We start from the raw sequence: 17,367 nt of genomic DNA on the forward strand, positions 1-17,367 counted from the left end.
TCTTTACTGAATTGTATTCGTTTTTAGATCTGCCCAAAAAAAAATTAGAAGATAACATGTTTTAGGACCTAAGAATAAAATATTAATTTCTAGCCCCCACCCCACCCCTTTTTGTGTATGTCAATACATAAAATCAAAAATAATAAACATAAATTTCTTTAAAAAATATTTTATTATAAATACAGATGCAGTGGTTTTACCAACTGAGCCAACATACCATAAAAAAGCCATTAACATTTTTAAATTCTGGGCAGTAACTTTTGTATTAGTTGCATCCTATATTGTAAGGCTATAGTGATGTTGAAGCTGTTAATGGACCTCCCCCCGTGTACATGCCTCCGCCCCCCCCCCCTTCCATGCATGTCGAAGACCAGATGTTTTTGGTACCAACAAAATTAAATAAATAAATGTCTCCGACCATAGACTGATAGAAGATTGGATGATGGGGTCTCGGAAAACCAAGCACAAAGCCAAGGGGGTAAGTTGAGAAGAGCTAGATGTTGTCCCTATGTATCAGGTCCACTCTCTCCCACACAGCTGAAGGACCCAAGGGACATGACGACTTAGCAACCAGAGTTTCTTCCAGGCATCTCTTCGGGGACCGCCCCCACCCCCCCGGAGAAAGTCTACCGCCCCCTGAGCGAAATGGAATTTATATAGAAAATATATACTTTTGGACAGTGTCCGCCCCCCCCCCCCCGGAGAAAAAAAGTCTGGAAGAAACAATGTTAGCATCAGCTTGTCTCTTGGGTTGCCGAAAGGAGACCAGGGTTGGAAATCCTATCGCCTGTTATGAGTTTTCTATTCTAGATGTTGTTGCTGCCTTATCTGCAAGGCGGTTCGAACGCGGACTTTTAACAATGAAATTATAATCTAATTAACTAAATGCTTCCCATTGTACTTTTAAAAGAAATAATGATACTTCTTTTTAAAAATTAAATCAGTAGTTCTTGTGGGCATATGCCTTTATTAAGCCGTTTTTTAATCTCCTAAAACGAGATCAAAGTCTCTGTCGCTTTTGGCGCCCTTGGTTCAGCCGTCCTCCCCGCATCCCACCTCACTAGTTCGAGAGCCAAATAAACAATACCACGTGATGTGTGTAACGCATTCAGACTTAATTATAAACCATCTCAATCAAAAACTTTAATTCGGCCATGTTTTTTTTTTTCATGTCAGTTACCTTGAAATCACACCCCCGCCCATTTTACCCCTTTTCACAATTGCCGTCTCTTTGAAGTTTAACAGTTCAGTTGTAAATAAAATCAAGTTTAGTTTCAACTAGACATCCCGGATGGCAAAAGAATTTTGATAGTCCTGGGCCAGACAAGGACATGGGGTCACCAGGTCCTAACCTAGTTGGTCAAGTGTGTCCTTATTGCTTGTAAACAAATCCACATACCGTCGTTGTAACGAACTGCAAGTCAAATAAAAACTAACATTAAAAAAAAACAAACAACGACACAAAACTTTGATTATAAACAACAAAAACGACACAAAACTTTGATTATAAACACCAGACGTGTTGCTTGTATTTTGTGTGTGGGGTTTATTTTTTGTCGTGCACTGTGTTGCCACGTGTTCCGGTTAACCGTTAAAGCCGAAAATGTTTTCACATGAATTGATAAGTAGGATAGTAATGCCACATACATTTGTAGACAGAAGAAATGAGGTCGCGTCGTGACCTTACACACCCCAACAAGCAAGGTCAAAGTTGAATTGAACGATGACTTTATGTATGCACGTAGAGTTTGTGTCAAACCATTTTATCATAATCCAGTAATTATTACAGGCTACACAATCATTTTGAAAAAAAAGATTAATTGAATAGTTTTCAATTTAAAACGTCTGTTCATTAAGAACACTTTAGAGGTTCCAAAATAGTTATTATTGAAAAGATTAACACATTTCAGACCAATGAAATCCTATTTCAGGTTTAGGCCTTCTGGCTCCAGATTTAGACCTACTGGTTTCCGATTTGCTCTAGATTTAGGCCTTATCTGGCTCCTGATATAGGCCTTCCAGATTTAGTCACCGGGTGACACAATTTAGAGGGTGACACCACGACGAAAAATCGAAAATAAATTTTCTGTCACAACATTGTTAAAATAACAAAGCAGTAGTGGGGGGGGGGGGGGGGGGCAAATCGGAAATGCTAAAATATTAGAGGGGTGGGGTGGTGGTGACACCCTCAGTTAAGGCAACCGGTGACACCCGACCCAGTGACGCTAGTGATCCAATATACCCATAGACTTTTTTCTACACAAATACATGGGAAGCGGGGCAAATATGAGTATCATTATACTTAATTATACTTACATTAAGTGAAGTAAACCCCCCCCTCCCCCCATAACCCCTGTTTAAATCACGCTAATTTCAACATGTTGGCTATAAACTAAGGGAACACCCGCACAGTTTCTTCCAGGCATCTCTTCGAGGGGGGGGGGGGGGGGGCAAATATATACTTTTAACAGTGTCCGCCCCCCCCCCAGGAAAATTTCAAGTGCCCCCCCCCCCCCCGGAGAAAAAAGTCTGGAAGAAACACTGAACGCCCGTAGCGCCGAAAACCTAGGTACGCCGCTGTACCGCCCGTCTTAGTTGGCGACAATTCGGAGGGATTAAGGATTAAAAGAAATCAACCAGTCTACTGAGCAGTAGCGTACGCAGGGGGGGGGGGGAGCAGGGGGAGCGGCCGCTCCCCCTCTGGCCATTTTCAGCAAAGTGGCGCCTTTTTGGAAACTTTTTAAACTCAAGGTTTTAAACAATGATATTTGTTAAAAAAAATATTTTTGGTCGGCACATCTATGTAAATCACAAGATTTCTTTTCATGCAGCAATTAAGCATTATTGTACTAGTCTAGTAGTGTCTACGTTTACAACACGTATTAACAGCTGCATCAGTTTGCCATTCTAAAAATAACCATTACGATGCATTGCAATGTTTAAAAAACCTCTACGGGTTGTACCACTTGGCAAGAGGGGTGTTAAGTTTAAGGCAACTGTATAATGTGTTTGCTTACGAATAATTGAATTAGAAAATGTTATATATAAAACTTCACACATAATTACTTTATATATACAGTTTGAATCGTGTGATTAATTTAAAAAAAAAATTACAATACAGAAACAAATACAACTGATGTGGCACCTCTATTTAAATTTACTTATGAGCTAACTGCGTAGTGGAGGGGAAATTTTGACAAGGTCAACAACATCATCACGATGAAGTAGTAGTATTCTTACAGTTTGGGCGATAATGATTACGATTACAAATTATATGAAACAGTTACAACCCCCCTCCTCCATGGACCCCTCTGTAAAAACAAATATTGTCATAATACCATAATGTATTCTGTAATATATATTTGTGTAATATATATGAATGTTTAGAATAGTCATCTAAAAACTGACACTACGTTTACTCTGAGTTGGTTATCTCCCCCCCCCCCCCCACACCTCACCACCACAATAGTGTAGAGCGACATTAATGTCACACCTAGGTATACACTGGGTTGGATAATTGACCTAAAGTGAACGGACAGTGGTGAATGAAGTTGAAACTCCCCCCCCCCCCCCAACCCACCCCGAACTGATCCGTTAAGTACATATAGAAAAACGCGTAATGATGTACCAAAGTACCATGCCGCCAGAAAATTAGCTTTTTAAACGTAAAACTGTGAATATTGTTTTTTTGCAATTACCAGTAAAAAGGTGTGTGATCAATACAGTGATCTAACCCATACCTATCACTATGTTAAAAATTATCTTAAAAGAACACATAGAAGCAGTAGTTAATTTAAAATATATGATCCGAACTAAAAGACTGATATTTAGTTAAATGTAGGCTGTTATTCTGAATGTTTTTCTACTCAATCGAAAAGCGTGGTTTTATACCAACTCTGATTTTAAAAATTTTCATTATGCTGTAATACTTTAGCATTTATGATGACGATATATTACATTTTGATTAAAGACAAAAACATGTTGTAAACACGAATAGTGTTAAACAATTTCATTATATTCTAAAGTAATTATTTATTTATTTTGACATTTATAATTAAATTTGTAGATATATACATATTTATACTAAGAGAGTGATTATTTCCCCTATTTCACTTGTCTTAAATAATTTCCCAGGAATTCTTATGTAAGAATTTTTTTTTACAAGCATTACAAAACAGATTGTGTTACGTTCATTGTTTTTGGTTGTAGTGTGTGTATATATTTTTTTATTTAGATTGATACAATTTTTGTTTTGTCGGCCTACATTGTGTGTTTTTTTCTTATTTCTTCAGAGTGCTACTTTCAATTTATTTTACACCATAGCGATGTAATGACATACAGCTAATAATTATATATATATATATATATATATATATATATATATATATATATATATATATATATATATATATATATATAATACACGTATATAGAACGTGTTAAAAATTCGGCGCCTTTTTTTGCTCTTTTCGCTCCCCCTACAACGAAAACCTGGATACGCCTCTGCTACTGAGCTTTATAAATATTAAACTAGGTAAGTAAACACACAGAACTTTAGTCGGTTTTGTGGGAACACTTTCACAGCTTGTAGTAGGCCTATCTATAGTTGCAGACATTTTCTCAAGCCTAACTTCAATTAAGTTAACTTGGGTTATAAACTGTAGAAATTAAAACACAGGTAGATCTAACAGCAATGTTGGATTTCTTTAAAAAATGTTATATTTTGTGCTTACAATATTATATTTTGTGCTTACAATATTATTAACTGTTGTAGGCCTATCTGATGAAACCTAATAAAATAAACACATTAATAAACATACTTTTTTTAAAAACTGTAAACAATACTGCTTGCTTGCAAGGCTAGCACCTAGCACCAAAATCGTAATAAAACTAATTTCTAGAAGAAAGCAGTATTATTTTAACCTAAGTAACACCATTCCCCTATATTTGTCTCCCTTTGTTGACATTGGTTTTGGACAAAATGCTGTTGACGATTGAATAACTTGTTTCGAAACCTATTTTCCAGCTTGGTTTTTATTTTATACCAGAGGAAGATGTTAAAAATAAACAATCTTTGTGCATCTGTAGGCTAATAAGAAAAATAAGCAAAATATTTTATCTGTGTTTTTTGTGTAGGCCTAAACCAGATACAAACTTAGAAAAAGAACTTTGACCAACATTCGTGCCCTTCTTTTTAGCCTGGTTGTACTGGTAGATAGTGTAGATCTAGATAATATTACGCGCCGTATTCTTATGAATATTCGAGACTGCCAGAGACCAGGAAAGTCGCAGTTTAAAAACTAAAAAGTAAAAAACTTTAAAAAGCCAAGGATTCCTTGGAATAAGTTGGATTGGCAAGGAAATACAAAAGGTAGATTAATTTATGATGACTATTTTATTATAGGCCTAATTTATGCATCCTTATTAATATTATGGAGAAGTCTAGATTCTACTAAAACTGTCTAAAACTAAGTCTAGAACTTGAATCTAGAGATCTGATCTAGAATCTAGATCTAGAAATCTAGATTATTTTATAGGCCTATCCTAGATCTCTAGATTTATAAATTATAGGGCATAGGGCCTAATAATTTTAATTAAAATAATTAATTAGTAATAGGCCTAATTAGGCTCTCTAATGTAATTAGTAATTAAAAATAATTATTGTAGGCCTACTGTTAAAGTAAAATGGAAATTAATTAATTACTAATTACTATTAGCCTAGGTCTAACTAATAAGTAGTTCTAATTAGTAGTAATTAGCCTACCTAGGCTAATTAAAACTAATTATTAGCCTAGTAGTAATAATAGTATAGGCCTATCCTATATTCACTATAAATTATTAATTAATCTAGGGCTAATTTTAAAATTATTAATTAGGCCCTATATGGCACACTAATTAATAAGTAATTATATCATTATTATATTGTTATTGTAGCCTACTAGGCCCCTATAGTGCTCTATACTTACTATATAATATATGTAATAATACTCTATAGTCACATACTCTTATACTCAAATACTGTCGGCTATAAGCCTATCTATTTATATAATTCTCTTCTTGGATACCATAGAAAACACCAAGCTGTAAGTGCGCCTAGCACCCCCCTCTCTTCCTTTCTAGGCATATCTCTACCACCCCCACATGGTCTGGTGAGCTGTGGTTCACGCTAAATGTTTACAATCGTAGAGCCGGGTTTAGTGACGGCTATTAGGGGCAGATAATTTAGTTTCAAACGATTTTAAACTTAGGGGAGGTAACAAAGAGGAGGCTGCTTTCACGGGGGGGGGGGGGGGGGGGTGTAGGGTAGGGGTTGGGGGAAAGGAGTGTGGGGGGGTATCGTCCTTAACGACCTACTGATAGTGTTTTAAAGCAAATATTTTCAGTGGCAGCATTGGTACTGTCGAATTCACCAATTATGAATTACTAAAAAGTAGAAAATAAAACTAAATAGCGGCATATGATATGCAGCGGGTCGGCTCGTAATTATATATTATATAAAATATATGGCCTATTACAAAAGCATAATTCTATTTACCAAGTTACTAAGCCTATCTGTGATCTAACTAGTAAACTTAAGGCCCTATCTAATTTAGTTATTTACTTTATCAACTAATGATATTATTTTACTCTGTAATATTATATGGAACTATGTGTTTGGGAGGTAGTTTGTATGAGTACTAGCCAAAAAGTCTTATGTACGGACCACTTGGTTTTTCTAATCTGTAGGACATCCCTAAGTCTACCCTACCCAGCTTTGCTGAGTACCTGACTTATAATTTTTAATTAAGGAAAGTAAATGTAATCTGGCACAGAACTGACCACACTATCTTTTTATGAAGTTCACAAAAACAGGTAAACTGTACCCCCATTTTAAAAAGGGTAACTTAGTAAACTTACTTTTAACACTTACTACACTTATCTAGATTTAGGTCTATAATTATTTTATAGTTAAATTATAATTTATAATATAGGCTATTATTAAAATAGGATAGACCTAAAAATGTTGTTTACTTTGCATATTACAAAGATTGGCCTGTACATCAAGGAAAGAAAATGCATACATTAAAAGAAAAAATACTTTGAACTATATTCAGATTAATACCCATAATCATAATTTAAAGTGTCAACATAGGTCAATAAAGACAAGATCCACATCTCTTTCTTCAACTGTGAACTTATATATATATATATTCTTGTATGCCAAAACATGTTCTAGATGTGAACTTTATGCTTCTATTTGCATTTTGTTTAGTATGATATTTCTTTTTTTTCTTTAACATTTGTGATGAATATAACTTTTCTACCTCTTTGCCGAAAAGCCCGGAAAGGTGCTTAAAATTTCTTTCGCAATTGTTATTCAATAAATTAAACAATTATTTCCTATAAATGACATTCTACTAATTGTTTTGATTTCAGTCTGAACCTCTTCTGTTTTGGGAAAGTAAATTTCTTATGTGTAATACAAAGCACTCAGAACCTGACCATGGTGAACGAACACTTTACCGGGCTGGAAGAAATAATAAAATGTGTGGTGGTTGGTGACTCTGGGGTGGGCAAGACTTATCTAACATGTGCTTACGCTTGTAATGCCAAGTACAGCCTGGAAAAGCTGGTCAAGACTCACCAGGCCACAGTGTGGGCTGTAGACCATTACCAGCATGATAGAGAGGTAAATAGTTGATTGAGATGACTTGGTTTTTTTTAAAATCTTAACAAGCTTTAACACTTGGATTCAGAAATATAAAATATTTAACTTGTATATTCCTGCCCCTCTTTTTCGTTTTTAAAACCTAAAAAGTTATGTATTAACTATACATTAATACTCTTAAAATTAATAATTATATTATTTTGAATTGTGCATATGTAGTGTGAGTTAGTTTATTGCTCATCTATAAAATCTGTGTTGTCTCACATTCTTTTGTAATATTAATAAACAATATAATTATATTGTCTGTGTGTACTAATTCCATTTACACACACACACACACACACATATATATATATATATATATATATATATATATATATATATATATATATATATATATATATATATATATATATATATATATATATATATATATATATGTATATATATGTATATATATATGTATATATATATATATATATATATATATATATATATATATATATATATATATATATATATATATATATATAATATGAGTATATTTGTGCATTAGAGAACAATAGCTAGAATATCCACATTTTATCAAAGTGTGGACATGTTAACCTATTTACTGAAGACTAACTTGAAAAGGTCAAGGTGCCTTGTATGAGCTCTTATCTGGGGTAAATAGCTTGACCTAGAAAATTGTGTGCTATTTTTTCTTCTCATGTAATTTGACACTATCTATCTCTCTCTTTATATAAATGTATTTGATATTGTACAGATTCCCATACAAAATGTCTTTGCAAAATTTATAATTAAAATAAAACTACTTTTATTATTGCTTGTTATGGTAAAACTATGAGTTAATAACAATTTTAAAAGTTTGACTCAGGAAATCATTTTAATGAAGTTTTAGAAATTTACTGTAAAATTATGATTAAAATAGACCACTTGACATATTTAGTTAAAAGATACAGCATTTGCTATGACCTAAAATACCATGTTGTTTAAAAAGTGTCAAGTAGAGCACCTGTTTCTTATCAAGACAAACCAAGTTGTTTTTGTTAAAGTACATATCTTAAACAACAATAATCCTGACTCACTTTTAGGCTAGAGTACAAATAATAATTTCTGAAAACAAAACAAGATACTCTAGTTTTTGGCTTGAACTCTGGTGGCACTGACCTCACTTGTTTCATGTTGGCCATTCATGGAGACAGAGGTGAACTTTGCTGTGGGTCACTTCTCTCTGCTTGACCCTCTCAGACAATCTGTGTTGGTACCAACCTGGTGGCAATGACCTCAATTGCTTCATGTGGACCTTTCATTGAGCCAGAACTTTGCTCTGGGTCACTTCTCTCTGCTTGACCCTCACAGACAATCTGTGTTGGTGCCAACCTTGTGGTACTGACCTGCCTTGGAGCTAATCTCTTTGACAGATACCTCAGTAGAGCTGTTTTATGCGTACTTAGAGGTCATTGATAGGATACAACTTTGGCAGGCCCACGCTAATGAGAGCACTTATGTTCACTAAGAGCTTAGTTATAGGGTACAACTTTGACAGATCCATTATTGTTAATACAGGGACAGTCCTCCCTGTTCTCCCCAGCCTATGTTTGCCACTTCTTTATTTGCTTCTCCTACTAAAACAAGTAGACCCACACCCATAATTTAATTACAGATATTCATCAATAACTTTACAGTTATGGTCCTAAAGTAGCTCATTCTACCAATTTCTCTGGCATTGTCTTGTGTTAAAAAAGTTTTTTCGTTTCATATCTTTTTTTCATATCCTTGTAAATTCCATATTTTTGTTCACTTTACTCTGTACAAAGTATTCGAGAAACTCTTTGATCTATGGTTGTTCAGAAATTGAAAGCTGACATACATTTTTTTTTCACTTTATAATTTTACTCCATCATTTAAATAAAAAATTCTATTTATTCTCATCAATGTCAGATTCTGGAGCGGTCTTTGTGTGATGTAGATGGATGTCCAGTTTCAATGCGTATCTGGGATACATTTGGTTATCATGATAAGGACAGGGGATTTGCATATAGAGAGTAAATCTAACATATTCATCGTCTTTATGTTAATTCATTAGTTATGTTCAAACAAAATCTACTTCTGAATGTTAATTTTTAGTCTTTTTAAAAATATAATTTACAATGATATGTTAATTTTATTATTATGTTTTTAAAATAGTGTACATTTTTATAAAATTCTTTAGTTAGGTTTGTAAGAATAAAAAAAATAGTTAAGTACAGACATTCTTATCAGCCTGATTGAACTAATTTAACTATTTTGTTTTGGCAGAGCGGATGTGATTGTGTTGTGCTTTAGTGTTCTTCAACCCAATTCTTTACGCAACATTCAGAGGGTTTGGTACCCAGAGATCCGCAGGTTCAGCCCCACCACACCTGTAGTCCTGTGTGGCACCCAGGCTGATCTCAGATATCTTTGTTTTGATGAGAATCACATTAATATGGAGAAGGGATTGCTCTTCAAGTATGTGTGCAAAAAATGAATTTTAAGTTTTTTTTTTTAAAATGAATTGCATGCTAAGTATATTAGTTTTTACAGTTAACTGAATGAAAACTAAAATGAATGAAAAAACTTATTTTTTTTTTAAGGGTGGATATTTAGAAAAATTAATTTCCTTTATTTAAACTATATTTTATTTTTCAGACCAATTTCACCTAATGATATTATTATACCAAGCGTTGGCAGGGAGGTTGCAAAAGACATTGGGGCACCCTACTACGAGTCAAGTGTTCTGAACCACTTTGGAGTTTCTGATGTATTTATTAATGCAGCACGGGTAGCTCTAATTGAGCGTCGCAAAACAAAATTTTGGAACACTCACCTGCGCAGAATCCAGCGCCCTCTAATCCAGCCCCCAATGACAATGCCTGTCCCTGGATTTGCTGGCATTAAAATAGCAAAAGCTTTCCTCAAATCTGACATTTCAGGCCTGTTAAACGACAGGTCGGAGTGTGATGTCATTTTTCTCGTTCAGAACACCAGACTTGAAGCTCACCGTATTTGCCTGGCGGTCAGCTCAGTATTCTTCCAAGAACTTTTTTCCTTAGAATCTTTAATGAAATACAAAGCCAACAGAAGAAGGAACAAGCTTTTATGCCAAAAATTTCCCAGGAGGTTTAGCCCCAACGACAGTGACTTTATAGAAAGCGACCTGGACTCAACTGACACGGAGTCAGGTTCCCAGACGTCGACGTCTGACGACTTCCTATCCGGCTCCATGCGCTCATCCACCAGACACCACCCAACATTCCCAATCATCATTCCCTACGATCACAAAGCCGTGGAGACCATTGAGATCAGCTACGAGGAGGATCCCTACTACCCTTCGCACAAGATACTCCGGACGTATATATCACTGAGCAGTGATATATCAGCAACAGCCTTCCACGCCCTTGTTGAGTACCTTTACATTGGGAGCCTAGAGAGTGAGGTAGATCTCAATGAACTTAAGAAAACTGCTGAGCTGCTCCAGGTAAGAAAAAACATGTAGAACATTTGTAAAAAAAAAAATTGTTAGTATGGATTATTCTTGATTTTAGACTATTAACAATTAAATTTTGGTAACAACCTGCTCAAAAAAAAAATTAAACATTAAACATTTTTAAAAATATTGAAAACATTGTTTTTATATTATAGTTAACCTTTCTTAATATTGTATGTTTATTTAACTTCCTTAGGAAAAAATCTTTTTAGAATAGCTATTGCAAATATCTTGTAAAACATTTTTTTTTAATTATTAAATTTTCATGGTGTGTAATATTGTAAACTAATCTGTGCTATTAGAAAAGTCATCAATTTTCAAATATTTACAAGTCATTAACCCTTTCAGAAGTAAGGGATTTAGCAGTCTGTATCATCAAGCAATGGGACATAACTCCGTTTTTAAAAAACATTTTTATAATCAATACACATAAGCTTTGCAATTCCAAACAATCTAAAATTAGTTTAACTCTTTAGTTTTTCCATAGCATACAATATTATAATTAGATCTTGCAGGACTACTATAGAAATAAACATACTACATTATCATGCTCAGTTCAGTAGAGTCATGGCTACTGCAGTGCAATAAGGGTTAAAGTTGAGTTATTTAAATATATTTGACAGTTTTTGTAATTTTACTTTTTTTTGTTTGTCAGATCCCAGAGCTGATTGAAGCCATAGAAAATGTCTTGTCCAACCAAAGTTTCCTAAATCTTGAAGTGGATAAAAAGTTCCATCAGAAAAGGGTGAAGAGACTGAGGGAATTGGCCCTGGATAGAAACTTCCTTGCAGGTTGGAGCTAAATACATTTGTAGCATGTGATATTTTAACTATTTAGGGGTTTAACCTCTCTTTAAAGTTTACTATAACCACTGAACAAAATTGTATCTCATTTTTTCATGTTATATTACTTAACTCAAATTATTACCTCTTGTCTTGGTTCAGATATCTCATTTGAAGTGGATAATGGTATTGTATTTGCACATAAAGCTCTTCTGATGGCCAGATGTGAAATGATGTATGCTATGTTTAACAATGATTTTATTGAATCAGCTTCTGATGTTGTAAGTGGGCTTCTTTTACCAAATCTTAGAAAAAATTAAGACCATAAGAGCTTCTGAAGTTCTAAAAAAAATAGACAATATAAATTTTAAAAGGAGAGTATTAAGAACAAATAAACTTTTAATACTTCTAATGTGTTTTTCGTTTACATCACCACATTTTAAATTAAATAAATTTCAAAAGTTGAGAATCTTTAGAGCAATATTTAATTTAATATTAGGAAATAAAAAATATTTCTGCTAATGATTCTTGTGAATTGCTTCCCAGATTCCCTTCCCTGGCATTACAGTGAGAACGTTCAGGGCCCTGCAAGAGTACCTGTACACAGGGGAGTCCCCTTGTATGGAGGAGGTTGACTGTATCACCCTGATTGAAGTGGCCAACAGGCTGTGCCTGCCTCGACTGGTCAACATGGTGGAGGCCTCCGTGGTGGATGAACTGCTCACCTACGAGCAGGACGAGATGTTGCAGGATGCTATATTGCTTCTAGAACCATCTGAGGTGTGTTGTTGTCCTTCCAGTTTGTTATCAGTATTCAAGGCTTTCTGACTTTTTATTCTCCTATACTAAATAAAGCTTCAAAAACATGTATTCCAACACTCAGAACCTTTATGCATTGTTTAATGCATTGTTTAAAGCTGGGTTTACATGTAGATCTTATGCTGTTAGTTAAGCATTGTTTGTAACCTTCTATAGGCCTAATGTATTTCTTAAAGCTGGGTTCACATGCAGAACCTATGCAAGTGCTGTTTGTTAAGCATTGTTTGTAACCTTGTATAGACCTAATGTATTCCCCTACACTAAATAAAGCTTCAAAAACATGTATTCCAACACTCAAAACCTTTATAGACCTAATGCATTGCTTAAAGCTGGGTTCACATGTAGATCTATGCTTATGCATTGTTTGTAATGTTCTATAGGCCTAATGTATTCCCTAAAGCTAGGTTCACATGCAGAACTTATGCAAGTGCTGTTAGATAGGCATTGTCTTGTTAAATATATACACTGAGTGTTTCTTATCTGATCACCCACAGACCTAAACAGTATGTTTCAGGTTTATTCTCTTTGGGTCTCATTGGTAGTGTAAGGATAAGGGTCATAGGACTAGACAGAGGGTTAGTGTAGTGATGCCAGTATTTTTGTTGGTTAAGGCCAAGTTTAATTTTAGGTAACAGTATATCCCTGTTTGATCCACTCTGGTTGGTACCCAGGTAATTGAACGCAGATATATCAGTCCAACAAACATTACAACAGGGGGTGTTACTCTAACAATATTACAATTAATGACTGGCATGGTTTGCTCCCCTGTATATTTTGACTTGCTACAATATCCTTTTCTTGTTGTAATTATTTTTTCTCTCTCTCTCTCCTACCTACCAGTTATATAATGCAAAACAGCTGTCAAAGTTCTGTCAGTACATACTGAGCATCAACTTCCGGGATGTCACACAGAGGCACCACAAGTTGTTCCATGAGCTGCCCGCTGACAAACAGGAGTTGATTGAACAGAAACAGTGGCCTCCAGTGTGGTAAGTTAATTGTCAGTCATCCTGCTTGGTTTGTTTTCATTACTCATTTATCTGGCTACAACAGGTCTTGTGAAAACGTAATTTATGCCCTCTTATAAATACTATTTATATTAATATTTGATTTTGGATATAAGTAACTGGTAATCACTGCTGTGGATGAAGAAGAGTTTGTTTTTATTGACACCAGCATATAGTAAATTTTTCTGCATATTATTCAGTTTATTTAGATGTTTATTATTTGTAGATGTGTTTTCATTTTTTTATTTATATTATATTTTATTAGGCATTGTTAGTTTTGTTTCATAATTATAGTTGTAAAATTTAGCTACTCCAACATATAAGTTGTAAAGGCTATTATCTTGATGACTGCAGGTATGAGAAAGAGTTGGAACAGTACAACAGTCTAAGCCAGCCCCTGTCAGCTTGCCAGCAAATGGTGGCCAAGAGCTGCAATAAGAACTGGGGGTGCCTGTGCTTCATACGGAGGGGTAAACGTGAAATATGTTAAAAGTAATTGTATTTCAGAGATTTACTGCTAATATGGTTATAATAATTTAGACTATTGTTTATTTATTCTTCACCATATGTGTATTTTTTTTATTTAAAAAACCATTTAAAGTGCACTTATATTGCTTGCAAAATGTATGGATATATCTGTTCTAAATAAGAATAACATGGTATTAAAAAAAAATTTATTGATAAATTAGTATTAAAGTTGCTGAAAAAGTATTGATACCTATTTACAATGTACATTCTTTTTTGCTTTCATTGCATTTTAACGTGTACAGAATTTGTTTTAAAATCTCTGGAAACTGAGCATTTACTGTTTGTGTTGCATGTAATTATTGCTTATCATGTTTATTTACATTGTTTTCACTTTTCTCAAACAATGTAATAACAGAATTCATCATCATTTTGTTCACCAGTTACAGTTGCTCATCAATTAAATGTAATTGTTTTAAAAACTCTTACAACTATTATACATTTTACATTATTTTATCATGTAAAATCTCATTTTGGAAACTTTTCTTTTAGGACAAAAGTCTCTTCTTACATATTTTTTTTTCTAAGTAAATCTTTAAAAGTATTTTCATGAGTTATTTTCCATGACGCATAATATAATAAAGAACTAGGGATGTTAACATATCCCTATCACAGACACGGCATAGCACCTCATTTACTCTTGCACCATGTAAACTATACATGTCTAGGAAGACAACTTGCAAAAAGTTAAAAAATACATTTTCCCACGGGATATGCATATTGCTGCTTTTTTTCTTCTAGACATATAAATGTTGCAAGTGTGACTTGACTTAGTCCTCTTTGCTCCTTATGGAACATAGGGCCTCCACCATTTCCTTCCATTTCTTCCTATCCCCGGCTATTAATTTTGTCATCTCCCAAGACATAAATGTTGCAAGTGTAAACGAGGTAAAACATTTACATCTTGTCAGGTGATAACCAAGATTTCTTTACCTGCACCAAAGTCTCATCAGTTTTATCTACCCAAGTTTTGTCTAGTTTTTGTGTGTGTTCATGTGTAATATTTGTTTCTACCCCACAAGAATGTCACAATTTCATTTGAATATATTTAATTAAATTTGATACTTGATTTATTTTACTTAAAATTTTAAAAAATACTAATTGTGTATAATGAGTTAAAATCATGAGTGCTTTTTAAATTGCATTATATTTTTATACCGACATTTAAAAAAAAAAATACTGTTTGTATACCATGGACAATGTTAGCAGCAAAATTTACTGTTAAATGGCTATTTCTGTTTTGTTTTTTTTAAATGTGTTACTTTGGTTCTTTATTAGTTTTGATTGTCTCCCTGTTTCAATAGAAACTGCCAAAGAGTGATGTGGATTTTCCATTCCTGTTAAATTTTAAATTATATTTTTTCTATTCAAATTTATACAAAAATATTTTTTTTAATTTTTATAATAGCTCCAACTTGGTAAAGCTGTTTTTTTTTTTAAAATCTCATGCTGCTAAATACTGTAAATAATTTTATGGAAGTTTTTTTGTGTGATTTGATGAGCTTTTCCTCTATTACTGCATTTCTGCTTGCTGAGGTTTCTCATAGAATGATCATGACTTGTTTTATATTCTAGATACTGTGATTCATCATTGTGTCTGCAAACGTATAATTTTACCTCTTTCTGTGAGATTCAAATGCCATAATTATTTTTGTGTGAATTTATACAGATTACAATTTTTTGCTCATTCTGTTGCCTTTAAACAAGTTTTACACTGAAAGAGATTTACAATCTATAGAAAGCATTTATTTTTAAATTTGTATTGCCCATGATTGTGGACATATTTCCCCAGCAAATACCATTATATTTTTGTAATGCTAAAACCAACAGTTAAAAATTTCCAATAATTTAAAAAATGTTCTTGTGATCAGTGTACATCCATTATTATTTTTTTTGTATTCTACATACATTCTTAATTAATGCCAAGTATGCAAAATTTTTAAAAAATTAATTTTATGATTTGCAAGCACTGCAAACCACATATTACCAATTTATACTTTTATGTTGGGTTTCCAAAATATAAATGTATATACTTAGTTCACTTTTTTTTATACTATCAGAGGTCAAAGGGTACATCTTCACATTTTGTTTTGGAATTTTTTTTGGAAGAAAAATAAGAATAGTCAGCCAAAGAAGCAGAAACCCAAATGAGACGTAAATACTATTTTATTTTTAAATTTGTTCAATGGCAAAGCAGTCTTTTACCTGCAAACCTTACCCGCAAAATGTCAATAAAGGTTTACAAAATGAAAAGGCGATTGTGTTGTTCGGTTTTAATTTGTTTATGTGATGGAGAATAAGTATGTTAGTTACACGTATGTAGTAATAATGAGATTAGTCCCTTAAAAATTATCATACTGTAACTGTCACTGGAGATATTATCTGGAGGAATGCAATACAAAGAATGGTCACATTTTAATCACAGAAATGTTTATAAACAGCTCATAAATAATCAAGCACATAGCTATGATTTTGCAAAGTAAATAAATTTAATGCCACATTTCTAAAACATGAATTTACATTTAAAAAGAAAACAAAAAATAATCATACAGATGTAGAGGAGGCTGCCCGTTGTGAATTTTTGGTTATTTCTGGTGTATTTTCTTCTGTTGTCTCATTACCTTTTCCCTCGACCACAGGGGCTTCATTGCTAACTTCTTCATTCGGACTAACATTATTAGAATCTTCTTTCTTACTGTCATGATGAGGGATTTCTTCCTTACTGTTATTGTCAGGGACTTCTATTATCTTGTCATTTTCCCCCGCAATCGATGGTGTAAGACAGGCATACTCATCCATAATACTTGCAGACATAAATGAACCAGGATGGATACTAGTAGGATGGATTTGAAATTGGGTGTTAGTTTTAGAATTATAAATTTCCTGGATTATATATATATATATACATATATATATATATATATATATATATATATATATATATATATATATATATATATACATTTTGCTATAATTGGTGAGGGTTTAAAAACAAATGCAAAGGCCTTGACAATCAATAAAATAAAATAGTGACAGCAGATATGCAGCTCTAACAGATTGCTACAAGTGCAAGGC

At 33.5% G+C, this 17,367-nt stretch overlaps 1 protein-coding gene across 1 annotated transcript; it reads left to right on the plus strand.

Moving 5' to 3' along the window:
- The first annotated feature begins 5,283 nt into the window (after positions 1–5,283).
- Positions 5,284–16,542, plus strand: LOC131932553 (rho-related BTB domain-containing protein 2-like). The gene is made up of 10 exons (XM_059289474.1): positions 5,284–5,371; positions 7,417–7,669; positions 9,593–9,696; positions 9,950–10,141; positions 10,322–11,150; positions 11,815–11,950; positions 12,104–12,222; positions 12,488–12,721; positions 13,601–13,749; positions 14,122–16,542. The coding sequence occupies exons 2-10, from the start codon at positions 7,484–7,486 to the stop codon at positions 14,255–14,257; spliced, it is 2,085 nt and encodes a 694-aa protein (XP_059145457.1). The 5' UTR covers positions 5,284–5,371; positions 7,417–7,483; the 3' UTR covers positions 14,258–16,542.
- The last annotated feature ends 825 nt before the right edge of the window (positions 16,543–17,367 follow it).

This window comes from Physella acuta, unplaced genomic scaffold (assembly GCF_028476545.2).
Source record: "Physella acuta isolate Inbredline_101_S28 unplaced genomic scaffold, ASM2847654v3 ptg002207l, whole genome shotgun sequence".
Classification (NCBI taxonomy): Eukaryota; Metazoa; Mollusca; class Gastropoda; family Physidae; genus Physella; species Physella acuta.

Excerpts from the sequence above, each read along its gene's own strand:
- LOC131932553 (XM_059289474.1), top strand. The coding sequence starts at position 7,484 with ATGGTGAACGAACACTTTACCGGGCTGGAAGAAATAATAAAATGTGTG. Across the intron at positions 9,697-9,949 it reads AGGGGATTTGCATATAGAGA|AGCGGATGTGATTGTGTTGT; the intron begins GTAAATCTAACA and ends TTGTTTTGGCAG. Across the intron at positions 12,223-12,487 it reads TTGAATCAGCTTCTGATGTT|ATTCCCTTCCCTGGCATTAC; the intron begins GTAAGTGGGCTT and ends ATTGCTTCCCAG.